Source organism: Chiloscyllium plagiosum, chromosome 1 (assembly GCF_004010195.1).
Source record: "Chiloscyllium plagiosum isolate BGI_BamShark_2017 chromosome 1, ASM401019v2, whole genome shotgun sequence".
NCBI lineage: Eukaryota > Metazoa > Chordata > Chondrichthyes > Orectolobiformes > Hemiscylliidae > Chiloscyllium > Chiloscyllium plagiosum.
Window position 1 is genome coordinate 121,243,759 of NC_057710.1, and position 27,791 is coordinate 121,271,549.

Consider the following 27,791-nt stretch of genomic DNA (forward strand, 5'->3'; position numbering starts at 1 on the left):
GCGGCGAGGGGGCGGGGGGGGGCGGGGCAGTAGCGCGTCACCTCAGGGATACTGGCTGCAGCGCCGCTCGAGCAGGCCGGAAGTGCGAGGCCAGCGCTGGGCGGTTGGGTGTCGGAGCTGGGAGCCGGGTCCCGGTTGGATTCTCCGTCGTGTTTTCAGTCTTCCCCGCGATGGCCCGTACGAACATCCCGCCGGGGGAAGGTATGTCGGAGAAAGTCGAGCCGGTTCGGGCCCGAGAGCGGCGGAGTTGGAAGTTTCCGTGTTTTAATCCGAAATGCAGTCGGGCTGCGGTGTGCGGGTGGAGTTAATAATGAACAAAGTGTAAACTCTCGGCCTCTTCACTGAGGCTGAGTTTTAGTTGTTGAACGTGGTGTTTTATTTTCTCTCTGTGGTGTTTGTATTTGCTGTTTTGGGGGGGGGGGTGTTCAGGCTCGGTCTGGCCGCTTGCTAGTGTTGTCACCTCCTTCACTGATGCGCGATTGGGATCACACTCCCAGTAACACTCTGGTCTTCTACACATTTGTTTTGTTTACGCCGCTGAAGTGTAACTTCAGAATAGAAGAATAATACCGTTATAACTCCTTGTTATCGCTCCTCCCCGGATGATTGAGCACCTGGAATCGGGAAGGTGACAGTCTCCGAGATCACTGTTTTATCAGAGCGGGTTAACAAACCTCCTGGAGAGGAGAGGGGGGGGGGGGGGTTCAGAACTTTTGCCATCTCCTCTCTGAAGAACCTTTGGAAGCATCGTGGGTTCATTTAATTAAAAACAGCCGAATGGGGTTCATTTGAACAAACAGACGCTTTTAAGGCGGCAAATATTCTACTCCTGCAATCAAAACATAAACAGGAATAGAGGTAGTCCAATCAAATCCGCCCCTCCATTCTATAAAATCATGTCTAATCTACACCAGGCCTCTTTAGTCCCCCGTTGTCAGTTCTCCATGGCTTCAACTGGTGGTGTGTCTCAAGGATAGGTGCTGGGTCCACAGCTTTTTTTTGTCACCTTATGTAAATGATTTGGATGTGAATGTAGGAGGTATGGTTAGTAAGTTTGTAGATGATGCCAAAATTGGAGGTAAAGTGGACTGTGAAGAACGTTGCCTCAGAATACAGAGATCTTGATCAGATGGGCCAATGGGTTCGCAGATGGAGCTTCATATAGATAAATGTGAGGTGTTGCATTTTGGAGGTGAATCATGGCAGGATTTATGCAGTTAATAGTAAGATCCTGGGGAGTGTTACTGAACAAAGAGATCTTGGAGTGCAGGTTCATAGTTCCATGAAAGTGGTGTCACAAGTAGGCAGCATAGTGAAGAAGTGTTTGGTATACTTACCTTTATTGGTCATTGCATTGAATTGAATATAGGAGTTGGGAGGTCATGTTGTAGCTGCACAGGATATTGGTTAGGCCACTATTGGAATACTGTGTGCAATTCTGGTGTTTCTGCTTTAGGAAGGATGTTGTGAAACTTGAAAGGGTTTAGAAAAGATTTACAAGAATGCTTTGCCAGGGTTGGAGAATTTGAGTTATCGGGAGAGGCTGAATAGGCTGGGGCTATTTTCCCTGGAGCATTAGAGGCTGAAAGGTAACCTCAGAGGTTTATAAAATCATGAGGACTGGATAGGGTAAGCAGACAAGGTCTTTTCCCTGGGTTGGGGCAGCCTAGACTAGAGGGCATAGGTTTGGTGAAAGGGGAAAGATTTAAAAGGGATCTAATGGGCAACCTTTTCATACACAAGGTGGTGTGCATTTGGAATGAGCTGCCAGAGGAAATGGTACAATTACAACATTTAAAAGGCATCTGACTGAGTATGTGAATGGGAAAGGTTTAGAGGGATATGAGCTAAGTGCTGGCAAACAGGACTAGATTTATTTAGAATATCCGTTTGGCATGGTCAGGTTTGACTGAAGGGACTGTTTCTGTGCTATATATCTCTATGACTGTATGAACTCCTATATATTTCAAAATGCTACCTACCTCCTCTTTAAATACTTTGTGATCTTACTTCCACAACACTCTAGAATAAAGAATTCTAGACATTCAAAAAAGCTCAGAAGAAATTCCTTTGCTTCTCAATTTCAAAAAAGTGTTGCCCTATTCTCACCTTATTATGTTCAAGATTCCTTACCAATGGAAACATCTTCTCAATATCAAGCCCTCTCAGATTCTTCTGTTTCAATAAGATCACCTCTGCTAAACTCTAATGGATAAAGGCCTAACCTGTTTGACTTGAAAAGTCCACTATTTCCGCATTGTAGGGATTCTATAATTCATTGCAGGAATCGGCTTGTTATTCCCTGAACTGCTTCCATGCCAATACATCCCTTCATCATAGAATCCAATTTTTAATGTCCAACTAATAGCAGTGAAGGCCAAAATTCCATTTACTGCCTTAATTACTTGTCGAAACTGCATGTTTCTCGTATTTCATGCACAAGAACTTTCAGAACCCTCTGTGCTTCACTTTTTTTGGAGAATCTCTCAAACTAAATCGTCTGTTTTGATTCTTTATAGCAAAGTCCATGACTTTACAACTTCCCACATCAAACTCAATCTGCCAAGGTTTTGCACACTCGCTCAACTTATCTTCCCTTGCAGATTCCTTATGTTCACATCATATTTCCTATTGCTTATTGTAAACAAATATAGATAAATTGTACTTTGCTCCTTGTCCAAGTCATTATTATTGACAGTAAATTATTGAGGCCCAAGGACTGATCCTTTTGACACTCCAATAGTTAGATCTTTCCAACCTGGAAGAGATCCATTCATCCCAACTTTTGGGTACGTTAACCATTCCTCAATCCGTGTTAATACCGTGAGCTTTTATGTGGTACCCTATTTGAATTCTTTCTGAAAATCCAAAACATTACATTTGCTGGTTCCTTTTAAGAACTCCCTCAAAGAATTCTTGCAGTTTTGTCAATTATGATTTATGTCTCACAAAACTGTTGACTGTTTGACTGTAATTTTTTTTCTAAATGTCCTGCTGTTTCTTCCTTTATAATGGACTTGCATTTACCCAAATAACACATGTTAAGATAAAATCACTACAGTGTGGAAGCAAGCTACTTGGACATCCCACCCCTGATTCACCCCTGTCCCTGGAACACTGCATTTTCTGTGGCTAATCCACCTAACCTGCACATCTTTGGACTATGGGAGGGAACCTGCGCAGACACTGGGAGAACATGAAAACTCCACACAGGCAATCACCCAAGGGTGGAATTGAACTCCGGTTCCTGGTGCTGTGAGGCAGCAGAGTTAACCATTGGGTGTTAACCATTGACCAACTGTGCTGCCCTGTAGTTTCCGGCTTTTTGTCTCTAGCCTTTCTTGAACAGGGCATTACATTAGCATTGTTTCAATCTGCTGGAACCCTCTTGGAAATGCCTCCACTACCTCTGCAGCCACTTTCCTTAAAACCTTGGAATCAGGCCATAAGGTTCTGGCAATTTGTTTACTTTACTCCTACTAGTTTGTCAAATGTTTTGTCCCTTGTGTTTGAGAAAGATGTGGAGGTGCTGGCATTGGAGTGGGGTGGATAAAATCAAAAATCACTCAACACCAGGTTAACAGTCCAACCGGGTTATTTGGAAGTACAAGCTTTCGGAGCAGTGCTATAATTTTGCTATAAATTCTGTGTCCTATGATCCTGCACCACTAGCTACCTGATGAAGAAGAAGCACTCCGAAAACTTGTGCTTCCAAATAAACCTGTGGAATATAACCTGGTGCTGTGACTGAGAATGTTTCCTTCAATTAACACCTTGCTTATCTGACATTATTTGTCTGCATATACTGTCTTCTGCCGTGAAGCCAATGCAAAATATTGTTTTTAATTATCTACCATTTTCTTGTTCCCTGTTACTAATCCACAGTTGCATCTTCCATTGGGCTAGTCTATATTTCCTGCCCACTAAAGCAATATTTTCTTCAATTGCCCTTTTTTTAAGGTGAAATCGCTGGTTTGAAGCCTGAGATGTTCTCCCTCAAACTGAATTTGTGATTCTACCATTGCTACCCCTTCAAGGATCCTTAACCAGAAGATCTCTTCAAGCTACCTCATGACACATGGTTAGATATATAATAGCCTGCTGCCAAGTAGCTTCTGCAATGAACTACTCTAAGAAACTATCTTTGCACTGAACAAATTTGTCTTTCATTTTACTCTTGCCCATCAGATTTGTCCAGTCAATATATGCAGATTAAAATCACCCAGAATCACCCTTCAGACACTCCGCCATTATTTTGTTTTGCAATGAAGCACCTTAAGGGCCTGTAGATAGTTTCCATCTGTGATCTGTTTTGTTTGCTATTCCTTATTTCCACTTGAACTGATTCCACATCACGATCTATTGAACCTATTTCACTAGTCACCATCACAATGTTGTCTTTATAAATACAGCTACCCCACTCATAGAGTCATAGAGATATGCAGCACGGGAGCACCCTTCAGTCCAACTCGTCCATGCTGTCCAGATATCCTAAAAAAAAACTAGTTTAATTTGCCAGCATTTGGCCTACACACCTGTATGACTCTAATACAGGGACTTGAATCACAAATTCCAAGAAAATATTTATGACAGTTTATATATAGCAATCAAAAAGGGAGCAGGAATAGGACACACACTCCTTTTGTGCCTGCTCTGCCATTCAATACAATCATGGCTGATTAAGCACACGGTGCTTTTTATCCACCTCATCTTCATAACATTGTACACCACTGCTGATCTGAAATCTAGCAATCCAAGACTGAGCTTCCCAGCCTTCTGTGGGAAAGAATTCATCAGGTTTTCAGCACTGAGTAAAAAATATTTTTCTTATTTGGGTCATAAATGGCATCCTCTTTATTTTTAAATGATTATCCCCTGATTCTAGACTCTCCAGCCAGGGTAAACATCTTTCTTGCATATATCCTGTCTACCTCTAAGTAGTTTGTAAGTTTCAATGAGATCCCCTTTCATTCTTCAAATACAGATCCAGATTACCCAATCTCTCTTCGAACAAATTTGGTGAACTTTTGTTGCACTCCCTCTATGGCAATAATTGCTTAAGATGAGAACAATGATAAATGTAGTACTCCAGGTGTGGTCTAAGCAAACTGCTATATGATTGAGGCAAGACTTTACTATTTCTGTGTAAATCCTCTTGCAATAAAAGCTAACATGGCATTAGCCTTCCTAATAGCTTCCTACACTTGCATGTTAGCCTTCAGTGACTTAAATCCCCTTTGTATTTCTACACTTTCCAGCCTTAAGCAATACTTTGCTGATGTTTCTCCTATCAAAATAGATAGCGTCTCATTTTCCCACATTATATTTCATCTGCTATGTTCTTGTCCATTCACTTCAGTGGTTTTAATCTTCCATGAGACACAGTTCAGAAACCATACACACAACAGCATATGGCTTCACACACCACTTATGTCTTTTTTACCCCTGTCAGGTCTACAGTGCAGTTTGCCAGCTATACTAGTGCGTGAAGAGTATAACTGCGAAGGTCAGCTAGTCAGAAGGCCAACTCAGTTCTCTAATATGGTATCCCAAATCTCCACAATAAAAGTTTCATAAACCTCACCACCCCATGTCAGCCAATGTTCCCTCAGACCTCTGATGCCATTTGTATGCTCCATGCAAGCTATCAGTATCAAAACTAGGATTATATAATTTTTTTCAATAATCATAGAGCAGTTTAAATCATGATAGAAAAGATGACAGGACATTTTGTAACATGTTCCACTGCGTTATGTTGTACACAAAGCTGATCAATATCAATGTCAACTTAATCTTTAAAGGACGGTTTAGTGTGATTCATCTCTGCATTAAAATCAGATCTATATTACAGCACCTAATAATGAACTTGAAGTGGAAAAACACTTGTACTTTCCTTTCAGAATGTACCTGATTCCATTAGCTTCATCACCTTTCAAACCAGATGTGCTTTTTGTGGACTTCCAAAAATGTTCCTGACCCATAAAAAGGTGAGAGAGAAATACTGCTGGATTGAAAGTAGAGGGAAAATTGGATTTCCTCTAGAAGAAAAATTGACCGTTGCACTGAAATGAGCCATTGTGCCCCACCAAAATTTGGCCCAGTGTCTTCCCATGATCATTCAGATCTCAAATAATTTCCTTGGTCTGAAACCCCAATTATAAAAACTGAGTTTACAGAAATGCAGCGTGTCAAATTATAATTTGAATATTTGTGTGTAAATTGGTGATGTTTTTCCAATGCCATCAAATGAATTAAAATTACCCATTATTATTCAGTATTAATATAAAAGGTTGGGGCCTGTTTTATTCTATTTGTCTCAGATATAAATTATCTGACAAATACTATGTCTTGTTGATTGTGGATGAGAGTCTGTGAAATTGCTAATTCATTGGTATTTGTTTTACCTAGGAAAAAATACATTTGCAAATATTACCAAAATGCTTGACCCACAAAAGGTATTGTCTTGAACCTTACAATTAGATACTTCACCAGAAGGCATAGCATTTAAACAAATGGCTTCAGGTGATATGATTCCAGAAAACTTGAAGCATCATCAGCTGAAGAACAGGAGGCTTCACTGCAGGACATTTACCCATGATACTGAAGCAGATGGATGTTTTATTTTTGAAGCAGATGAAGCTTGGAAGGAATATCACCGTGCTCTATTTCAGTTCTATGAAGCCAAAGAGCTATGTGATGTAACATTGAAGGTGAGAAGAATGCCATTCTTTCAGGCTTTAAAATAAAAACAAAGACATGTTTCTCTCATCAGCAACACACTCTTGACAGACAGGAGTGAAAAGTAAATTAGGAATGTGAAACTTAATCTTACTCTAAGTGTCCTCATTAGGACTTTTCATTTTAAATATTCAGTGGGATGGCAAATTAATTTTTCTTGAGCTATCACAGGACTTGATGAATATTAGTGTAATTTAGCAAATGCTGAACAGTGGTGTTCCAATGAGCTAATGTACTGTGCAAACCCCAATATTTCAGAACTTATGCTCATCAATGGCATGGTTTTAATCAGTTGCACTGCAATGCTGTATTAGAATTCTTCTAGTGGTAGAATATAATACACTACTTTTGCTTAAAAGTGTTAGTAACTCTGTTGGGTGAAACAGTAGGGATTGGTGAAACACTGGCATAGAGAAATTTCTGACTTGCATGTTGACTCTTTAACAAAACTATAAAGTTTAATACTCTGGTGCGACCTCTCTGTGATAATCTGGATTAATGTTATTGTTTTGCTAATAAAGGTTGGTGTATTTGAAGGTCTTGTTGCACTAAGCTTAGGGAAAATATTGTGCAAGCATATATCTGTAAAATCTTGATATACCAAAAATTCTCAATGTTTTGAGATTGTATATAGCATCTGCATTCTTGGTGGAGTATTAAAAGGACTCTCTAGTTAGTTTCTTAAATATACCAAAATGACACTCAGTAATATTTCAGCTGATGCAACTGGAGGCGTTTGAGCCTCTTGGTCAAACTGTGCTCTCAGGTTAAAAAGCTAATTACACTCCTAAGTCTATGTTGATATTTATTTGTTGAAACTTAATAGAAGAATAAAGGCAGTCTAAATAACTCTATGCATACTTTATTTTCAGGGGAAGGTGATGGCCTAGAAGTATTATTACTAAGCTATTAATCCAGAGACCCAGGTAATATTCTGGGGACCTGGGCTTGAAGCCCAGCATGGCAGATGGTGGAATTTGAATTCAATAAAAAATCTGGAAAGAAGAGTCTGTTAATGACTCCATTTCCAATTGTTGGAAAAATCCATCTGGTTTGTTAATGTCCTTTAGGGAAGGAAACTGCCATCCTTATCCAATCTGGTCTGCATGTGAGTGCAGACCCAGAGCAATGCTGTTGACTACCCTCTGGGCTATTAAAGATGGGCAATAAATGCTGGCCCAGCCAGTGACTCCCTCATCCTCTGAATAAATACAAAAAAAATTATTACAGTGACAGGCAACAAATTCTGTCTTAGTGTAATGTATTCTTGCATGGTCTAGATGGGGTAGTAGCTTTTGATCCAGTTTGATTCCAGTCTTTGTCGGGGGCATGTTGGAAGTCTTTTAATGTGATACAATCTGTATTAAATTTGCTTGTCAGCAGCATAAATAGCAGCTAATGCAGTTAACTGGTCAATACCAGTGCGTGATGTTAATTAAGTATCTTTATTAAATTAGAATAACCTGTTTGGTAAACAGTCATTTTATTTCTAACCCTTCAATGCAAATTTTTGTTTTAAAGTAAACAACAATAACACTGTTATGACAGTTTGCTATGTTAACATGCTTTTAATTTTTTGACAAATTGAGGTTTGAAAATCATTGCATCCTATGTAATCACTAGGTATAATTTTTGTCATTAGGAAGCTTAGAGAAATTGTTGGTAAACTAATGTATCGCTAAAGATTCCTATTTGAAAGGTGGTAACAGCATTCTTGAACGTTTGAGTTGACAGACGTTTCCTTTTGTCGGTTCTAATGAAGAAAGTGAAATCTTCATTTGAGGTTTATTTTTTAATCAAATTGTTGCATGTAAAAATTATAATGGCTCAGTCATTAGCTCATGTGGATCATTTACAAGTGTAGATCAGTTGAACTGAATGGTCTGTTACTGTTCTGTATATTCTATATATAGGTTTATTATCATACATGAGTGGACTATGTTTTGTTTATTTTTGTGTTTAATACAGACTTGCACTGATCCCAGTAATAATTTTACTGAGTAGGTTGGAACTGATGCACAGCTGCAAAATACTTTCTAAACTAGGGATGAACTGTTTCTGAGATTGCTTATATTAGTTTAATTCAAAGTGTTTTTAAATGAGATTGAATAGACTTAGGGCTGTTTTCCCTGGAGCGTTGGAGGCTGAGGGGGTGACCTTATAGACGTTTATAAACTCATGAGGAACATGGATAGGGTAAATAGACAAGGAATTTTCCCTGGGGTGGGGGAATCCAGAATTAGAGTGCATAGGTTTAGGGTGAGAGCAGAAAGAAATAAAAGAGACCCAAGGGGCAACTTTTTCACGCAGAGGGTGGTGCATGTGTGGAATGGGCTGCCAGAGGAAGTGACGCAGGCTAGTACAATTGCAACGTTTAAAAGGCACCTGGATGGGTATATGAATAAGAGGAGTTTGGGGGGATATGGGCTGGGTGCTGGCAGGTGGGACTAGATTGGGATGGGGTATCTGGTTGGCATGGACAAGTTGGACCAAAGGGTCTGTTTCTGTGCTGTACATCTGACTCGATAAGTACAGTGTTGGCAGTAATTGCTTGAGGTGTGTGTTATCACACCCACTCAAATGCTTATGAATGTTCACCTCTTTCAGGTTTGCTAATCATCTGATTAAATTATCATTTATACATTTTATATTGGATAATAATTAATATTTTGAGTTTTCAGGAGCTAGTTTTCGCACCTAATGTGTTAAACTTAATTTTATTCACATAAACCAGTTTATCTGATTCTGTAAGTCAAAACTGCAAAATAAGTCGGTTGGCCAGAAACGTTCAAAATATTCATGTTATAATTTTAAGAAGTTAATTTGCTGTTTATTGCAAATTAATACTTTGTACAGAAAGTAATCTGTGTCAGCGATTGTTCCCTGCTTAGTAGATCTGGCTACTTGTTGTGCATGATTGCACTCAAAGACTATAGGTTTAGCTTCATTTTAAATTGTTACTAAAGTGATATTCTTTTGTTTTCTCACTGCGTAGGTGGGGTCCAAGCTTATCCCATGCCACAAATTGGTGCTGGCCTGTGTGATTCCCTATTTCAGAGCAATGTTCCTTTCTGAGATGGCTGAAGCCAAACAAGATTTGATAGAGATTAAAGATTTTGATGGCGATGCGATGGATGACCTTGTCAGATTTGCATATTGCTCCAGGATTACACTTACTGTAGACAACGTGCAACCTCTTCTCTATGCTGCTTGCATTCTGCAGGTAGAACTTGTGGCTAAGGCATGCTGTGAATACATGAAAGCCCATTTTCACCCATCAAATTGCTTAGCAGTCCGATCTTTTGCTGAAAGTCACAACCGAGTTGACTTGATGGGCATGGCAGATAAATATGCCTGTGAGCATTTTAATGAAGTAGTAGAATGTGAAGACTTTGTAAATGTTTCACCAAAGCATCTCATCGCACTTCTTTCATCCAGTGATTTGAATGTGGAAAAAGAAGAGCAAGTATATAATGCTGCTATGAAGTGGTTGCACTCGAATCCACAGCATCATGCTAAATGGTTGGATCAAGTTGTTGCTCAGGTGGGTTGACATTAATTTGCAGTTCAATTTTGCTGGTGTAATTGGAAGTCCTTTTAACACATTTACCCATTTGTTGAGGATGTGGAGGATTTCAAAGATATTAAGGAGACATGAGTGACTTCGCCATTTTAAAAAAAAAGAGCCAGACAAAATGAACCCAGTTTTTATGGTCTCTGTTTTATCCATCATCCATGTCTGTTTGGTATTCGCGCAAGTACTAGATGACTAGTATTGGTGGTTGGACGGTACAGGTCATTCTGTTATAACACGTGTTTCATTAGCGCGAATTTGCAGTAACAGGATTGATGAACTGGGGGCACTGTTTGTTTCTAAAGCATGTGATGGTTATGTGATTCTGGCTGTAATTTTTAATTACAGATTTGATTTGGCATTTGTTTTGCATTTAAGGCATGTAGAGAAAATCTTTGTTTTCTTCTAAGATATTAAACCTCTGAAATGCTTGGATTGTTCAAGGCACTTCAATTCTGTAAATTAGACAAGGCTTGGAATTTAAGATACAACATACTTCTAGTAGGTTTGTAGTCATTTAACAGGTCATAAACTTCCTATGAAGGGTGGGCACAGGCACTGATTGAGGTCCTTCCCAAGCTGGTATTTGCAAAAAGAGTGAAATTGCCAGGACGGATTCAACTGCCATACCTCACCAGTTGTGCTTCCTTTGCCCATAAAGCATAGTACTTCCAAGCTATCTATCTAGTGGAATTGGAGGACTCATCCTTACTTGGAAAGTATGACCTTTTTCTTAAAAGAGAAGTCCTGATTCTTCAACTGAAACAGGCTACTCTCCTTCCACGGTAGAAAGGAATGGTGCCACTTTGAAGTCCATACGATGCTACAGGGCATCATGGAACATCTAATAGTAGCCATTTCTTTCATGAAATTTGTGACTGGGACAAAAATGGGATAGACTGGCAAATGGAAGCCTTGCCATTTCTTCCCTCCAGTAAGCTATACAATGAAGAATTTTAAGCCACAAACATGTATCCCAGATATGTTCTTTTCAACACAAGGTTGAGGCACCTTATCTTACAACTAAACATTTTTGCAGCCTTCTGAATTCACCATTTGAGTTCAACAATTTAAGATCATGAATTCTGTTCCCTCTGCCTAATTTTTGTTGTTCTGTTTAATTGTGTATGCAGCTTTTGATCTTGCTTTTCAAATTTTGGCCTTTGAACATGCACATTCGTACCCACTCTGGACAATTGTTCTATTTCTTTACTTGCAGCCGTTAGTAATCCTGCTTTTTGTGTTAAAACCATTTTTGTTTATTATGGCACAATTGTGTTGAGTCAAAATTGGATAATCTGAATCTCCTGTTAGGAAGTTATCAGGTTTCCTCTGCAGAACAGGAAATCCTATGATAAATTGAAGTTCTGAACTGGTAACTCCAGATTAGCTAAACTTGCACAAACTTGCCATATGACCATGACAACCAATTGAGTGGATGTCTAAAAACACAGGCAAGCCATAATTCAATATTGCAACCTCACTAAAACCATGCAAGTATAACCTGCGATAAAATCAAAAGTGCTGTCGATTGGACACAACGAAGTTGAGACAGCAAGTAGGAAACCAAGGTGTGAAGTGAAAGTTAAGTGGGAGATTGCTGAGTTTGTTAATCATTCCTGAAGCTTAAGACAAAAGTATTCAAGCAGTTCACTCCAGCAAGGAAAAGAATGAAAGTGGCTGCCTATCTTGACATCAGAGAAACTTTGCAAGACAAGTTAAGGCAGCTCGAGTAGTAAACATTCCCGTCTCTAGTTCAGTCCTGCCAGAGAGCAGAGCCACCTTGAAAAAGAGACTGAGCCTCAAGAAGTTAGCTTGCATTAAAAGATGGCTGGACCAATTAGAGACCAGGCATGCATCCTCTTCAATACAGTAATCTAGAGCTGTGGGTGCATAGTTACAACTATGGCAGATAACTTACTGAAAAATAGTCTTGACCGTTTTTTTGAATGTGAAGCTGGAATGGTTTATTGTCCTTTACCAGATTGCTCTTTACAATTTCATTTTAAAACATTAATAATGAAAAGTGAAGCAAAGAATGTGTCATTGTACAGGCTGAGCTAACATCCAGTCCAGAGATGTGCAGGTTACATGGATTGGCCATGCTAAATTGCCCATAGTGTCCAGGGATCTGCAGGCTAGGTGGATCAGCAATGAGAAATACAGGATTACAGGAATGGAGGGTGAGGTGTCTGTATTGGTGCTCTTTGGTGTGGACTTGTTGGGCTGAATGGCCTGCTTCCACATTGTACAGAATCTGTGATACCATGTCACAAGATACCTGATCACATGCCATTTGATCTCCCAGTTTCTACACACGTTATTACATTTACTTTGCAAATGTTGGACCCTAAGAATTGCATCGACACAAATTAGGAGCAAGAATAGCCTTTTCAGTTTGCTTGGCCACTCAACATAATTACGGTTGATCATCCAGCTCAATACCTTGTTTCTGCAGCTTAGAAATACACCATGTATCCTACGTTACAGCAGTGATTACATTTTAAAAGTGCTTCGATTGCAAATTAGTTTAGAATATACTCTGGTAATAAGCGGCAATAATATATATATATATATCTCTGTGTGCAAGTCTTACTTTCTTTTTTGTAAAGAAACAGTCACATAGTGTAGCAGCAGCAATAGGAATTCCATCAGTTATAATAATTAGTTGTTCTTTACTGGCAGGTTCGATTGCCTTTGTTGCCTGTTGAGTTTCTCATGGGGTTTGTGGCTAAAGAAAACATAATCAGACAGAATCTGAAATGCAGGGACCTGTTGGATGAAGCTAGAAACTACCATCTTCAGTTGAGCAACAAGCCAGTACCAGACTTTGAATATTCCATACGCACAACATCAAGAAAACACACAGCTGGTAACAAAACTTATTTATTTGATTTGAATAAATGATTCTAATACAAACTTCTTTTAAAGAGAGAACTTTTCAATTCTTGTATTGACACAAGCTGTAACCTCATTTTTAAGTATTAGACTTACTGCTGTTGGATCCTCCAAGTTTTTAGTTAAATATCTGTAACACTCATCTCGCATATACGTTTACATTCACCCTTCACTCTTGCTCAGGGCTGACGTTGTTAAACTTATCATTTGCCTGCAAGACTGAATACCGTGACCTATTTGGTAAGAGTTAATTGGATTGAAATGACCTGTAGGCTAGGCTGTGCTCATTCTGTCGCTGCTATAACTTCCATGTAGATCTTCAAGTCCAACATCTGCCCACAGCAATTGGGAAAGTAAGAATTGTGTAAATGTGAAATCCTTGTGCACTGTATCAGTTGATGAATATATCGCAAGACTATTTTGTGAACAATAAAGGCAATAGTGACAAAGATAGAAAGGTATTAAGTATATCTTCCAACAAAATAAAATCACAGATTCTGTATACTGAAATGATTTCGTGACTGGAAGCTGTGCTGTACTGGGAGCATGATGACTTATTATGGGGAGTTGGGGTTTTGTCAGTGCAACAAACTGGAGTTAAATTTATGGCTAGGTCTGATTTATTGTTCCATTTTTATTTTTGTAATAAAAGTGATTGTAATAAGGGAGACTTGTTATAAAAGCATTTTCTGCTAAATGAATAAGATTATATCTTATTAGAACATTATTATCCTTCATATAAACGTTTTATTTTTCTTGTTGTTTTCCGACACTGAAATTTGAGAATTTTTAATCAACAGTTTTCATATTGCAATACAGTCAGATTTTCTAATAAATTGGGAAACTGCAGTTTTTCTGGAGGCATTGTTTTGTTAAAATAGGTTATATTGAATTATTTATGTTGATTCCGGGTGCAACATTGACATTCTAATGTCGTTTCCATGAAGATACCTTTTAAAGTATTCAGTTTCAGTGGACAGTGCTATTTACAGATTCAAATTATTTTTGCTTCATTAGTTGAAATGTATAATTTTATTCTAAGAGTGAGAATAGTAGTGATTTCTTTCTACCAGAGTTGAGAGTGTGGTGTTGGAAAAGCATGGCCGGTTAGGCGGCTTCCGAGGAGGAGGAGAATTGATGTTTGGCCCTTTATCAGGAATGATGAAGGGCTTATGCCCGAAACGCCGATTCTCCTGTTCCTCAGATGCTGCCTGACCTGCTGTGCTTTTCCAACACCACACTCTCTACTCTGACCTCCAGCATCGGCAGTCCTCCCTTTCTCCTATTTGGTTTCTTTCTACCAGTTAATCTACTTTCGATTTGAAGTTAATTCATCTGTTCAAAGTTCTAAACAATAGCTTATCAGCTCTCCAAAATCTGTCTCAATTATTGCAATCTTAATCAGATTTTTCATGGTATGATCTGTGAAACACAGCACTTTATTGCATTATAGATCAAAATTTTACTTTTCTCAACTAATGTTGTTTTTCCTTGGCTACATACTCTGCACAGTACTGTAAAAACATCAAATAAAGGGAAACTTGATGTGAACTTGAATTTGTTTGCCATGTCTGTAATTACTCAATTTTTATGATTTGTGGTCACCATTTATTCTTATTTTGTTATCCTGGTAAAAGATGAGGTTATTTTGATATTAAACTATGAAAATTCAGATTCTATGTTTAATCTATTTGCTACAGGTGTCTTGTTCTGTGTTGGTGGCAGAGGAGGAGCAGGTGACCCATTCCGTAGCATCGAGTGTTACTCGATTAGCAAAAACAGCTGGTTCTTTGCGCCAGAAATGAACAGCCGGCGACGACATGTTGGAGTAATCTCAGTGGATGGTGAATAATATTTTAACTGATATAACATTTATTTTTGAAAACCTATTAACATTTTTAATCACTTAATTTTTTTGAAACATAGGGAAAGTTTATGCTGTTGGAGGGCATGATGGAAATGAGCATTTAGGCAGCATGGAAGTATTTGATCCACTGACAAATAAATGGATGATGAAAGCCTCCATGAACACTAAAAGGTAGGCTTATCTTTAAATAGCAGCATTTAAACTATGACGTGTTAAGTAAAACAACCCAATCTTTCAAATTATGCAATAAAATCCTCATCCTTTCATCTAGATTTTAAATAATTTTCGTGATTTAGTAAAGGAAGCAAGAAGACCAATTGAGTTAATCTTCCATGTAGAAGTGATCTGATGGTGCATTGGGAGCACCCAGCTGTGTTGTTATGCAAAAGTCTTTTCACTGATGTAGACTGGCTCCTGGTTCCCAAGTATTTGTTGTCTATTTTTTTAAAACACTTGCCTTTACATACTTACCTTTGAGTAACTGTAGCTTTAAAGCCTTTTCTTTTTGAACTGTGTCCCTGGCCATTTCTTTCCATCTTACCTTTGGTGATTTTTTTTCTCCTTAGAATCCCTACTGTGTGGAAACAGGCCATTCAGCCCAACAAGTCTATACTGACCCTCTGAAGAGTATCCCACCCAAACTCATTTCCCTACCATATTACTCTACGCTGACCCCTGACTAATGCACCAAACCTACACATCCCTGAACACTATGGGCAATTTAGCATGGCCAATTTACCTAACCTGTGCTGTGGGAGGAAACCCATGCAGACATGGGGAGAATGTGCAAACTCCACACAGACAATCACTTGAGGCTGGAATCGAACCCAGGTCTCTGGTGCTGTGACGCAGCAGTGCTAACGACTGAGCCACCGTGCACACAAAGTTATGTCTTCAACTGTTGAGATCCCACAGTCTGGCATTCCATTTCCAATCCTACCACTTTGCTTCTGTCTCCATTTTTTAAAGACCTTCCTTTAAAAACCTTCCTTAAAAGTTGTTTAATTGATCAAACAGTTGTCACTCCATCTATTCATTTATGTATTCTTGTGTCCATTTTCCTCATTCATGTGAGGTAGCTTGAGAACTTTTTCTGACAATGATGGAGTTGTATAAATTATTCTAGTCCTTCGACCAGAATGTTATATAACCACTGCCATGTCTCTTAACATCATCTTTAAATTTCACAGTTTCATTCCCTGGGTGTCAAACTCACCAAATGACTTGTCTAAATGCCAGGTGGTGATGATACATCTAATCAGTGATTTGCAGATCAGTAAGTGAAACTCAATGGCATTTATTTTTAGAGGACTGGAATATAGGATGTGGTGTTTGTGTTGCAACTAGGCAAAACTTTGGTTAGACCCCAGTTGGAGTACTGTGATAAGATCTGGGTTCCATACCTTCGGAAGAAATATATTGGCCTTGGAGAGAGCACAGTGTAGGTTTACAAGAATGATTTCTGGGCTTCAAGGTTAAATTTAAAGTCACCACTGTCTTACTGGACCATAGGACTGCTTTTTCATTAGAGAAAGGTGACTGGTGATGATTTAACTTGAGGGTCACCATGCTTCCGGTAAGGAGAGGCATTGAGAAAGAGTCCTTCATGGTAACCTCAGCCGGTGGTGATGGTGGTGTGGTTGCCGTTGTCACTACTCAGCATCACAGCCAACTGTCCAGCCAACTGAGCTAAACCAGATTTCTCTAGAATTTAGAAGGATAAGGAATGATCTGATTGATATCTTCAAGCTATTAACAGGAAAGGATAAAGATAAACTGTTCCCACAGATTGGAGATTCTAGAGCCAGGAGGCATATGGGTCGTTCTGCTTTAACACAACACTTGTGTTCCTCTGCAACCCCGCGCTGTAGAAAATCACGCTATGGAAACAGCTATAGAAAATTACAATGTACACGATTGCTACTCCCTTTCAGTGGAAAGTTCGCTTTATCCAAACAGTATCCACAATTTGTCAATCACTTTATAGCGAGTTCATGTTTTCGAAACAAGTTATACCAGAATGACCTGTAGTCTGAGAATCAGGACTAGATAATGCAGGAGAGATGTTAGGTTGGTAAAGGGTTTGAAACTCTCTTCTACAATTGGTAGTTGATGCTAGATCAGTTAATTTTTAAATCTGAGATTTATTTGTTTAAAGCAGAAGTATTAAGAGATCTGGAATTGCATGCAGAACAACCATGATCCCATTGAATGGTGAAACAGGTTTGAAGGGCTGAATGGCCTACTCCTGTTCCTGTGTTCCTATTGTACAGTAAAGAGGTCAAAGAAATAGTAAAGTATTCAAAAATCATGGAGAAATGGTTGAGTTGTAAGTTCTGGTAAAGGAAATGTCTTTTTCGTCAATTCTTAATTCAGTCCTGCCCTTTCATTTCTGCTTTAAAGCAGACGTTTTGCAAAACGTTAAGTTGGGCTTTTGCTTTCAGTTTTAATTTCTTATTTTGTACCCTGTATGTTAGCACTCCTAGTACACAGGCCTGCCAGTGCTGTCAATTAAAATAGTTTAAAATTTACCAGCCAGTGATGACATCATTTGTCTGTTAAGTGGCAGTATAGGTAGGTGTTACACAAGTCAACTTGGATTTATATTTCTACCTCTTCTGTGTTCTGCTTCTCACCACATTGTATTATTTTGTCTATTCTGATGGAGTTTGTAGATATATTCTGTTTCCTGATATTCTGGGAGTGACACAAAATTGTCACTTAAAGATGATTTAAAAAGTGTATTTTATATATAGTAAAGGACGGCACAGTGGCACAGTAGTTAGCACTGCGGCCTCACAGCACCAGAGACCCGGGTTCAGTTCCTGCCTCAAGCAACTGTCTGTGTGGAGTTTGCACATTCTCCCCGTGTCTGCGTGGGTTTCCTCCGGGTGTTCCGGTTTCCTCCCACAGTCCAAAAATGTGCAGGTTAGGTGAATTGTTCATACTAAATTGCCCGAGGTGTTAGGTGAAGGGGTAATTGTAGGGGAATGGGTCTGGGTGCGTTGCTGTTTGGAGGGTCAGTGTGGACTTGTTGGGCTGAAGAGCCTGTTTCCATACTGTAAGTAATCTTAAGTAATCTAAAAGCTTGATATGATTCTGATGTCTTGGTTCAGTTCTGAAATTGATATTACTTTAATATCTTCAGGAGAGGTATTTCTCTGGCTTCCCTTGGGGGTCCAATTTATGCCATTGGAGGTCTAGATGACCATACATGCTTTAGTGATGTTGAGAGATATGATATAGACTCTGACATGTGGAGCACCGTGGCAGCAATGAACACACCAAGGGGTGGTGTGGGTTCAGTTGCACTCAGAGTGAGTACTACATAACTTATTAACTTGTATTTTGTGTTTCTGGTAATGCTTATTTCTGAACATTTCAAGATTATTATTACATTTTACGTAATCCATGTTAATCACATCCCACAATGCAGTGAAGACTGTTTGAAATTTCTAGATAAGTTATGATTATGAATCCTAAATCTACAAACTTTTAAAAAAAGTATGAGTTTGTTTTGAGAGGGAAAACCTGTTTTTCAAATTTACATTAAACTTAGATCCTTGATTTAGACCCAAATTGTATTGTGCACATGTTATACAAAGAATCTAGAGACACTGGAGAATAACCTAAAGTAAAATATTGCAAATATACCAGAACTGAGAGGCTATCCCTAGCAGGGAATTTTAAATATATTAAGGACCTTTTCTGTAGAAAAGTGAAGATTGGAGAGTAAATGGAGGCATTTTAGATTAAAAAGGATTTAATGGGGGGCAAATATTGAAATGAAGAAGGGTGAAATCAGTACCTTGGACTGTTGGTTTTCAGGAGAAACCTCTTTACCCAGCGAATGGTTAATATTTCCAAAATGTTACCAGAGGCACTGGTTGATGTAAAGGCACAGTTACCTTCAAAGGGAATCTAGATAAACACAACAAAGAGGATATATTTGATGGGATTAGATAAAGAAATGAAGGTGGTATGTGTGGAGAATAGTAACTGGTATGGATGAGCCCATCTGAATGCTTGTGAAATGAATTCAAGAATTTGAATTCATTTTATGATGTTATTTCAAAGGAACTCCTAAAGAAGTTGTAAATAAGGCTGTTAGCCCTCCTGGACTGTCTGGTGGTTTTTCCAAATTTGGGGGTGATGTCTCGATCACTACACTTAGTAACTAAACAGAAAAGAGGAAATATGTATGCACTTTAGGTCATTTCAAGCATAAACACCAGAGAAGACAGTAAGTTGTCTCGATTTATTTAACTTTTGTAGTATTTAGTCATTTTTTTGAAGACTATGGTCTAAAACATGTATTAAAATGGACTTTCAACTTTGTCATATCTTGTTTTAACAAATCTGTAAGAGTACAATGCCAAACTTCTGTCTGTAGCAAATGTTGTTGCCTCAATGTGATTTTGTTCTACCGTTTTCCTGTTTCATGATATAACTGTGGCCAAACGTTTGCTCATTTCTTCGTTTAGAGCCATGTGTATGCTGTTGGTGGGAACGATGGCATGGTATCTTTGTCTAGCATTGAAAGATATGATCCCTACTTGGATAAATGGATAGAAATGAAGGACATGGGACAAAGAAGAGCTGGAAATGGAGTTGGTGAATTAAACGGTTGCTTATACATAGTAGGCAAGTAAAAATCTTACGTATTGATATACTTTTAACAAATGGTTCATTGAAAACAAGAATCAAATGAAATTAAGATAGTGACTTAATGATATGGTCATTCCTATCTTCAAATTCAGTATGGGGACAAATCAGATAAAATGTGTGCTGTGTATATGTATTTATGTACATGTGACTGTGCTTTATACATTCTTTTTGACTTACACAACACATGAAGATTAGAAAAGAAGTGAGGGATGAGAAGAAGATAGGAATGTTACTAGCAGTGAGTGCAACCTGCTTTCAGTGAACTTTAATTCAATTAAATACCCTAAATTATACTCCATCACAATAATATGGTTGCAATATGATTGTCATCTACTTGAAAGGCATAATTCTGAGTCCAATCTTCCACTGTTTTTCCCTTCAGTCATAAAATGCATTTTCTAAATCAATAGAAATTAATGCCTTGTTGCATAGTTTAATTCATAAATGGTGAACAAGAGATAAATTTGTCCTTAATTTTATTTTTTGGGAAATAGAATTTGAGAACATGCTTGATTGGAGAAGCATGAAGCTTCATTTGGTTCCACCCCACTGTCTGCACAGAAGAAAATGCAGCATGTTCTCAGGGTTGGGCTGGCTTTGAATTAGTATTGGAAGTGCTGCTGTATTGATTTGTTAATTTGACTCTATTACATGAAAATTACTAAAACCTTTTTCTATTCTCAAATTTATGAAGCAACTTTAATTTTCTCATATGCAATGATTTTATTGTGTTTCTGTTTTTTGAGTTGATAAGTTTTCTTTTCCTTTTACCTTTCTGTTGTGGGGCAAGTGGCACTGCAATTGTACTTTGTCACTGTGTTGCGCACAGTAGTGATCCAGTGAAAGGCCTGTCAGTAGTGTTTTTCTTTTTAACAATTTGAGTTGGTTGGTTGATTTCAGTGCATCCTGTGTTCCAAGATACAATGCTGGAAAAGAGTTCAGCCTGCGTCCCAATGGTGATGTTTCTTGTTCTTGTACCATTACAGCATTTCGTTTTTATCCCCTTTGCAGTCTAAATCTATTTGTTTTTAATTTAGGTGGTTTTGATGATAACTCTCCACTCAGCTCTGTGGAACGATTTGATCCACGTACAAATAAGTGGGAGTATGTGGCAGAGCTTACAACACCCCGTGGTGGCGTTGGGGTTGCGACTCTAATGGGTAAAATCTTTGCGGTTGGTGGGCACAATGGAAATATTTATCTGAATACAGTGGAAGCTTATGATCCAGTGATGAACAGGTAAATATGTATGTCTGTTGATCATCAATTTCTATGTTGATCATCAATATGTGCCATTGTTGGAATTGAGCTTTTTACCTTGTGTTGAATGTTGTGATCCTTTTTGCAACTTCGTCCATTACTGAACATTCTAGAAAGGAAAATATTGATTGCCCTCCAAATTACTGTATTTACATAAGTTGGAATTTGAAAAAGACAAGAATCTTTACCTTTTACAGTCTACCTGTACACAAAATTTCAAACTTAATCTTTCTGCACCTCTCTTGTATTGTTACAAATGTTATATTACTTGTACAATTGGTGTTATGGACTCGGGTTCTGAAATACAATTTGCCCTTCCCTGATAGATTCAAGTTGAAGGGCTAAATTGAGCACCACCTCCATGAATTTTGTTTCCCTGGCCCCCAACACCTCAACTTCACCATGGACATCCAGACCCTGTATGCATCCATCTGCCGTGGTGAAGGCCTCCAAGCCCTCTGTTTCTTGCGGTCCCGCCAACCCAACCAGTACCTTTCCACTGACATGCTCATTCAAATGGCTGAACTGGTCCTCAATCTCAGCATTTTCCCCTTTGAATCCTTCCACTTCCTCCACACCAAAGGGGTAGCTATGGGAACCCGCATGGGCCCCAGCTATGCCTGCCTCTTTATCGGTTACGTGGAACAGTCCATTTTCCACAGCTAAACCAGCACCATTCCCCACCTTTTCCTCCACTGTCGATGACTTGTATCGGTGCCACCTTCTGCTCTCGTAAGGAGGTTGAACAGTTCACCAACTTCATGAACACCTTCCACCCTGACTTCCAGTTCACCTGGACCATCTCAGACACTTCCCCTTCCCTTTCTGGATCTCTCCATCTCCATCTTCGGTGACCAACTCAACACAGACATCTACTTCAAACACACTGACTCCCACAGCTACCTGGACTACATCTCCCCTTGTAAAAATGCTATCCCTTATTCCCAATTCCTCCACCTCCATCACATCTGCTCCCAAGAGGATCAATTCCACCATAGAACATCCCAGATAGGCTCCTTCCTCAAGGACCACAGTTTCCCCTCCTACGTAGTCGATGATGCACTCCAACGCATCTTCTCCACTTCCCGTACCTCTGCCCTTGAACCCCACCCCTTCAACTGCAACAAGGGCAAAACCCCCCTATGGTCCTCACCTACCACCCCACAACCTCCGGATACAACCGGTATCATCTCCGCCATTTCTGCCACTGACACACAGACCCCACCACCAGGGATATATTTCCCTCCCCACCCATATCTGTATTCCGCAGAGGCCATTCCCTCAGTGACTCCCTTGTAAGGTCCACACGTCCCACCAATCTAACCTCTACTTGTGTCACCTTCCCCTATCACTGCGAGAAATGCAGAACCCATGCTGCATGCCTCCCATCCGTCCAAGGCCCCCCAAGGATCCTTCCATGTCTGACAGATGTACCCGTACTTCCACACACACCTTCTACTGTGTCAATTGCTCTTGATGTGGTCTTCTCTATGTTGGGGATACAGGATGTCAACTTGTAGAATGTTTCAGAGAGCATCTTTGGGGCCCATGCACTAAACAACCCACTGCCCTGTAGCCGAACACTTTAACTCCGCTTCCACTCCCCCAAGGACGTGCAAGTCCTGGGCCTCCTCCACACCACCAAAGTCTAGCCACCCGACTCCTGGAGGAAGAACACCTCCTCTTCCTCTTTGGGACCCTCCAACCACACAGGATCAATGTCAATTTCACTGGTTTCCTCATTTCCCCCCACCTTCCCCTTCCCCCACCTCCCCCTTCCCCCAGATCAAACCTGCCAGCCCACCTGGGCCACCCCGTCATTCCTGATGAAGAGCTCACGCTTGAAACCTCGACTCTCCTGTTCTTCCAATGCTGCCTGACTCGCTGTGTTTTTCCAGCATCATGTTTTTGACATTGTAATCTAATATATAATCAATAAAATGAAAGAAAAGTGATTTTCATGCAGTGAATTTGTTCTTTCCCAACATTTTAAAATGAGTGAGAGCACAATCTCACCCACTATTAGATCTTTGCAATGTAAGCATACTGTGATCCACAATGTTTACAAATTTGAATTCTCAAGTCTCCTGTCAGTGTTATACAGACCATTTTCATAATGTTATTTGATGAAGCAGATCATTTATACCATGATTCTCCCTCACCCTCCTGAGTAATCCAATCACAGCAATCTTCTCTGCATCATTTTTGGAGAGTGAATCATATGCTGTTGCATTTGTTCCTACTGCAAATGCTTTTAAAATTCATGCCACCACAGACCACTTTATTTACTAATGAAAATCCACTGTGATGGAATGTTTGTGATGGAATAACTGCTGTGAAATTAACTGTGTATTATGGTTTGGTTGTTTTGGCATTGAATATTAGTACATAACAATGAATTGATTATATTTTACCCCTCTGTGGTCTAATAGTTGTTGATACTCCTTGTGCCTACTACCTTTGAGAAAATAGGAGCAAGAGTAGCCATATGGTCCCTCAAGGTAGCTCCACCTTGCAAAACGATCCCAGTTGAGATTCTGCTTGCACACCACTTTTCTATAGTCATTTATTCCCTTAATGTTCCAAAACACTATTGATGACAGCATTAAAAGTAGGCAATGAGTGAGCATCCATGGCCCTTTGGGGCAAGAACCCCAAAACATCTCAGCTCTCTTAATGAAGAAGTTACTCCTCATCCTCCTGGTCCTAAATAGTTGATTTAATGTCCTGAGAATACAGCTTCTTGGTGCAGGTTCTTCAACCAACAGAAACTGCCTTTTGAATTTAAACTTGTAAGCCCTTGAAGAATTTAATACATTTCAAATATCTCTCTTCTTTACTTCAATGTAGGCTATATTACTTGATCTGTTCTCATAACAACCATTTCATTTTAGGAATCAATTGAGACAATTTTCATTGCTCTCCCTGTGAGGCAAGGTTAACCTTTCTTAGGAAGAGAGATTGAAAGTCCATCCAATGGCCTCAACAAGTCTTTCATAATTGCAAAGAGACTTTCTTATACTTGCACTCCAGCTGCTTTGCAATAAAGACTTAAAAGCTACCATATTATAAAACAAAGTGCTGAGAATTCTGAAAATCTGAATAATGAGAAAAATGTGCTGAAAAACTCAGTCTGGTAGCATCTGTGGAGTCCAATATTCCTCCTTTTCTGTGTTTCTCCAGTAACTTCTGCTTTTATTTAAGGCAAACATATTATTTGTTTTCTTATTTCTTGCTGTGATTGGTGTTTGGGTTTGTCTAAATTTCTCTTCATATCAATATTTACTCATATTTCTTTATCATTTAAAAAATTGTTTTACTATTCTTTCTACCAACATAATTTCACATTTCCCATGTTAAGTATTTTAAAATATTTTCCCTCTTAATACATTGCTAACATGGATTGTTTATTCATGTTAATCCTTTTTAGTCGCCTGCAGTTAGTTTCCTTGCTGGATGTATCACAACATGATGAGAATATTTACATGAGAGAGAAAATTATCAGGATGCACTCTTAAAATAAGTAAACCAGAATAGTAAGCGTTAATATGGATAATCTCTTCCTGAAAAGGAGGAAATTCAATGGATTTATTAGCTGATGCTTTTCATAATGTATTTTCCCTTTTTACTTTCTTATATAGGTGGGAGTTAGTTGGATCCATTTCACACTGCAGGGCTGGAGCTGGAGTTGCTGTGTGCGCCTCTCTGGTTAGCCAAATTAGAGATGTGGGTCAAGGGTCCAGCAATGTTGTTGACTGCATGTGACACTTACAAATGTCGTGGAATACAATCGAGAAAATAATCTTAGAAGAATGTTTCCATTCTGGTCAATCAATTATTAAAAAATGAAAGCAAAGGCAGGGAGAATTGATCATGTGCCCTGTAATTGTTTTGTTTGATATATAAAATGCATGGCATTTTCTTACAGGTAGATTTTATTTGTCAGAATGATTCTAGGTGTTGATACTATCCTGTTGGCCTTCAACCCCCATTTCATTTGCATTGCTGTTCCTTTGGAACTGTTTAAGGCAGGATTGAATGCACTATGCATTCACTTTGTGAATTGAATTTCTCATTATAAATCTAAGATTGAGCTCTGCAATATTGGCTGTGGACAAATAAATCTTATTTTAATATACCTTTGTAATATGATAGCAAAACGAGATGCAGAAGAAAAACAAGCTTCGTGGCAGTTTTAAAATGTGATCTGTCAAAAGCATAAATGTTGTAGATTTTTTTCACATTGAAAAATGGGTTGGTTCTAAAATCTCTTTTTAAAGGAATACTAAATGTATTCCTCTCCCTTCTCTGCCCCAGTTTTAAGCCATTTGTGGTAAGTGTGTGGCCTTGTTTTTTTCTGCAAACCTTTTAAGCTACATATAATTACCCATGTTTTCAATGAGAAATTTGTTAAGCAATAATTATTGTTTTGTGGAGTTAAATGCAATAGTGCACTACTTGTTTAATGGCCAAACTGCCTGTATCCTCATCAGTGATTTGCACCGCTGCACAAATTGAAAGCAATAGCAATTTCAAAATTAGACATGTCTGGGGAGTCAGAAAGTGGACTAAGATTTTCAGTAGTAGTGCTATTGTATATTTCATAAATACTTTGAGAAAGAAAACACATCTTAAATATTGCATAAGTTGACATTCCTACAGATCTCTATGTATTAGCTCTGAATATTTACTTTGGTGTATTTCTCCTTGCAGTTTTATTTTCTTAAAGGAGAGTTATTATGGATTTTTGAGAATGAATGAAGCAAAGGAATAATACATTTCTCCTCTTTAAATTTGGAAAAACTGAGTGTTTCTGTATTTTTGCACATTAAGCCCTAATTACAGCCAGGTTCCTCATGGAATGTGCTTCCCCAAACAGGGAGTTTAACACACAAGGATAATTTCAGCCCTGGCTTAATCTATGGTTACAAAGACCTCTTCGTTGAAGAATTGTCAATCAGACAGAGGGACAGAAATAAACCTCTGTTTTGACTGGGAAAGAGATGGGAGAAAACAAATACATATAGAACAGTTATCTACCAAATTATTTTTGAGAGAATCCAGTCTGGTAGCAGTAAGAAGTGTTGGCATTCAGAGTATTTCAAGCTATAGTTTACAGTCATCATGAGAGGTAGCACACAGAAACAATATATTTTTGCGAATGCTTCAGGCTAAGTAACAAATTCTATAGTATTAAGCTGATAAATAAAATGTCAACAAGGAAAATTCACTTGTCCTTATTTAACCCTTAAGCATATTTAAGTAATGCACTGTTTTGAAAATATTGTTCAGAAAGATTTTATAAACTGATCTAAAATTAGTAGTCTTTAACATTCTTAGCAAATATTTTTCCATTGAAGTAGGTTCATTGTTATAATTGAAAGCATGAATGTTGTTTAAAAACTAAATTAAAAATCCAAAATATTATGTTCGTTTGAATTAAATTATTTGTGTGACTTTTTGCTTTATTATCATTTATGAATTATTTGAAGTGGTTGAATTATGACATTTCAAACGCAATAAAATTTAACTATTTTTATTGGCAGTGCTGAGTAACATTGAAGACTTTTGTAGCTTGAGGAAAAGTTTTGTTGAGTCTCAATCTTTGTATACAAATAAGATTTGTAACTTGTTATAATTGAGGCATTGATATTGTCTGTATAATATATTAAAAACCTACATTTGTGTGCACTTTTGTCAACTATTTTTCATTCTAAATTGTAATGTCAGCTACTTAATTTATAGAATCCCTACAATGTGAAAAGAGGCCATTTCAGTATGCTCAATTAATAGGTTGTTCAGCAAATCAGATATTAAGTCATGGGAATAAGAAAGTTACGACCAGACAGGAAGAGGCTGCTCCTGGCAGACCACAGTCAGAACTGTACACAAACTGTCTCAGTGATGTTTGCTTTCCACAGATCAGTGCAGATGTGGAGCTAAGGTGTTAGAACAGAACCAGTCCAGGGAAGGGCAAGAAAGGGAACCCTAAATACAGTCTGCCATCCTTTTATCTGTAAGGTTACTGTTCCTAAATAAAAACAGTGCTGGAGGATCTCAGCAAGTCTGGCAGTGCTTGTGGAGAGAGAAGCAGAGTGAAAATTTTGTCTAATGTTCTTAATGTCTGTTGTTGGCTAGCTACCACTGTGCTTAAGACATTTTTAAAAAATAACACCACTCCTAGAATATGTAAGAACATTTTTATATAGTAATGTGATAGCAAACTGTGGAGTAGCCCTCATAGCCAGAATGCTGTGCAGGTAAAATATTGACATAGCTATTCTACCTGAAACAGAGAAATCTCATTTTGAGGATGTAAGCACTTATTTTCTTGTTCTGTTTTGGTTGGTACATTCACTTTCAGTGGGTTGTGTTAGTTGGATGAGAAACCATTTTCTTAACTTATCCCTTTGACTTAACTTCCTCTGGTTACCATGGCATTGACCAGTGGAAAAATATTTTTGATTTTATTTCAAAGCTTCTGGTACCTTGACAGTCCAGTTATTTTTATGTCAGTGAAAATATGTCAAAAGTCTCTAGTTCTTCTAAATAAAGCCCTATTCTTTGAGGGAGGCAGTGAGTAGTTGTAACGTCACTAAAGTAGCAATCCAGAGCACAGGCTGAAGTTCTAAGGAAATGGACTGAAGGTCCCAATGTGGCAGATAATAAAATTCCATTTTAATTGTGGAATAGAGAGTTGGCCTATGATATGCTTCATGAGCAAACAGCAATTTGAACTAAAAAGAAAATCTTATTCATGCACGTGATGCCTGAAATAAGGCAGAT

General features: G+C 38.6%; 1 protein-coding gene across 4 annotated transcripts in view; it reads left to right on the forward strand.

The window, feature by feature from the left end:
* Positions 1 to 26,696, forward strand: part of klhl8 (kelch-like family member 8) — a 27,949-nt gene extending 1,253 nt beyond the window's left edge. Inside the window, exons 1-12 of one of the 4 annotated variants that reach the window (XM_043695764.1) lie at positions 29 to 201; positions 3,961 to 4,081; positions 5,901 to 5,987; positions 6,409 to 6,710; positions 9,734 to 10,282; positions 12,998 to 13,184; positions 14,911 to 15,054; positions 15,137 to 15,248; positions 18,226 to 18,394; positions 19,562 to 19,721; positions 20,783 to 20,984; positions 24,647 to 26,696. In XM_043695764.1, the coding sequence (XP_043551699.1) occupies positions 6,513 to 6,710; positions 9,734 to 10,282; positions 12,998 to 13,184; positions 14,911 to 15,054; positions 15,137 to 15,248; positions 18,226 to 18,394; positions 19,562 to 19,721; positions 20,783 to 20,984; positions 24,647 to 24,770 (1,845 nt within the window). In that variant the 5' untranslated portion in view covers positions 29 to 201; positions 3,961 to 4,081; positions 5,901 to 5,987; positions 6,409 to 6,512 and the 3' untranslated portion in view covers positions 24,771 to 26,696. Of the gene's footprint in view, positions 1 to 28; positions 202 to 3,960; positions 4,082 to 5,900; positions 5,988 to 6,408; positions 6,711 to 9,733; positions 10,283 to 12,997; positions 13,185 to 14,910; positions 15,055 to 15,136; positions 15,249 to 18,225; positions 18,395 to 19,561; positions 19,722 to 20,782; positions 20,985 to 24,646 lie in introns of those variants that run through there. The other 3 variants (XM_043695754.1, XM_043695774.1, XM_043695782.1) reach the window with 3 other exon arrangements.
* Positions 26,697 to 27,791: the final 1,095 nt, after the last annotated feature.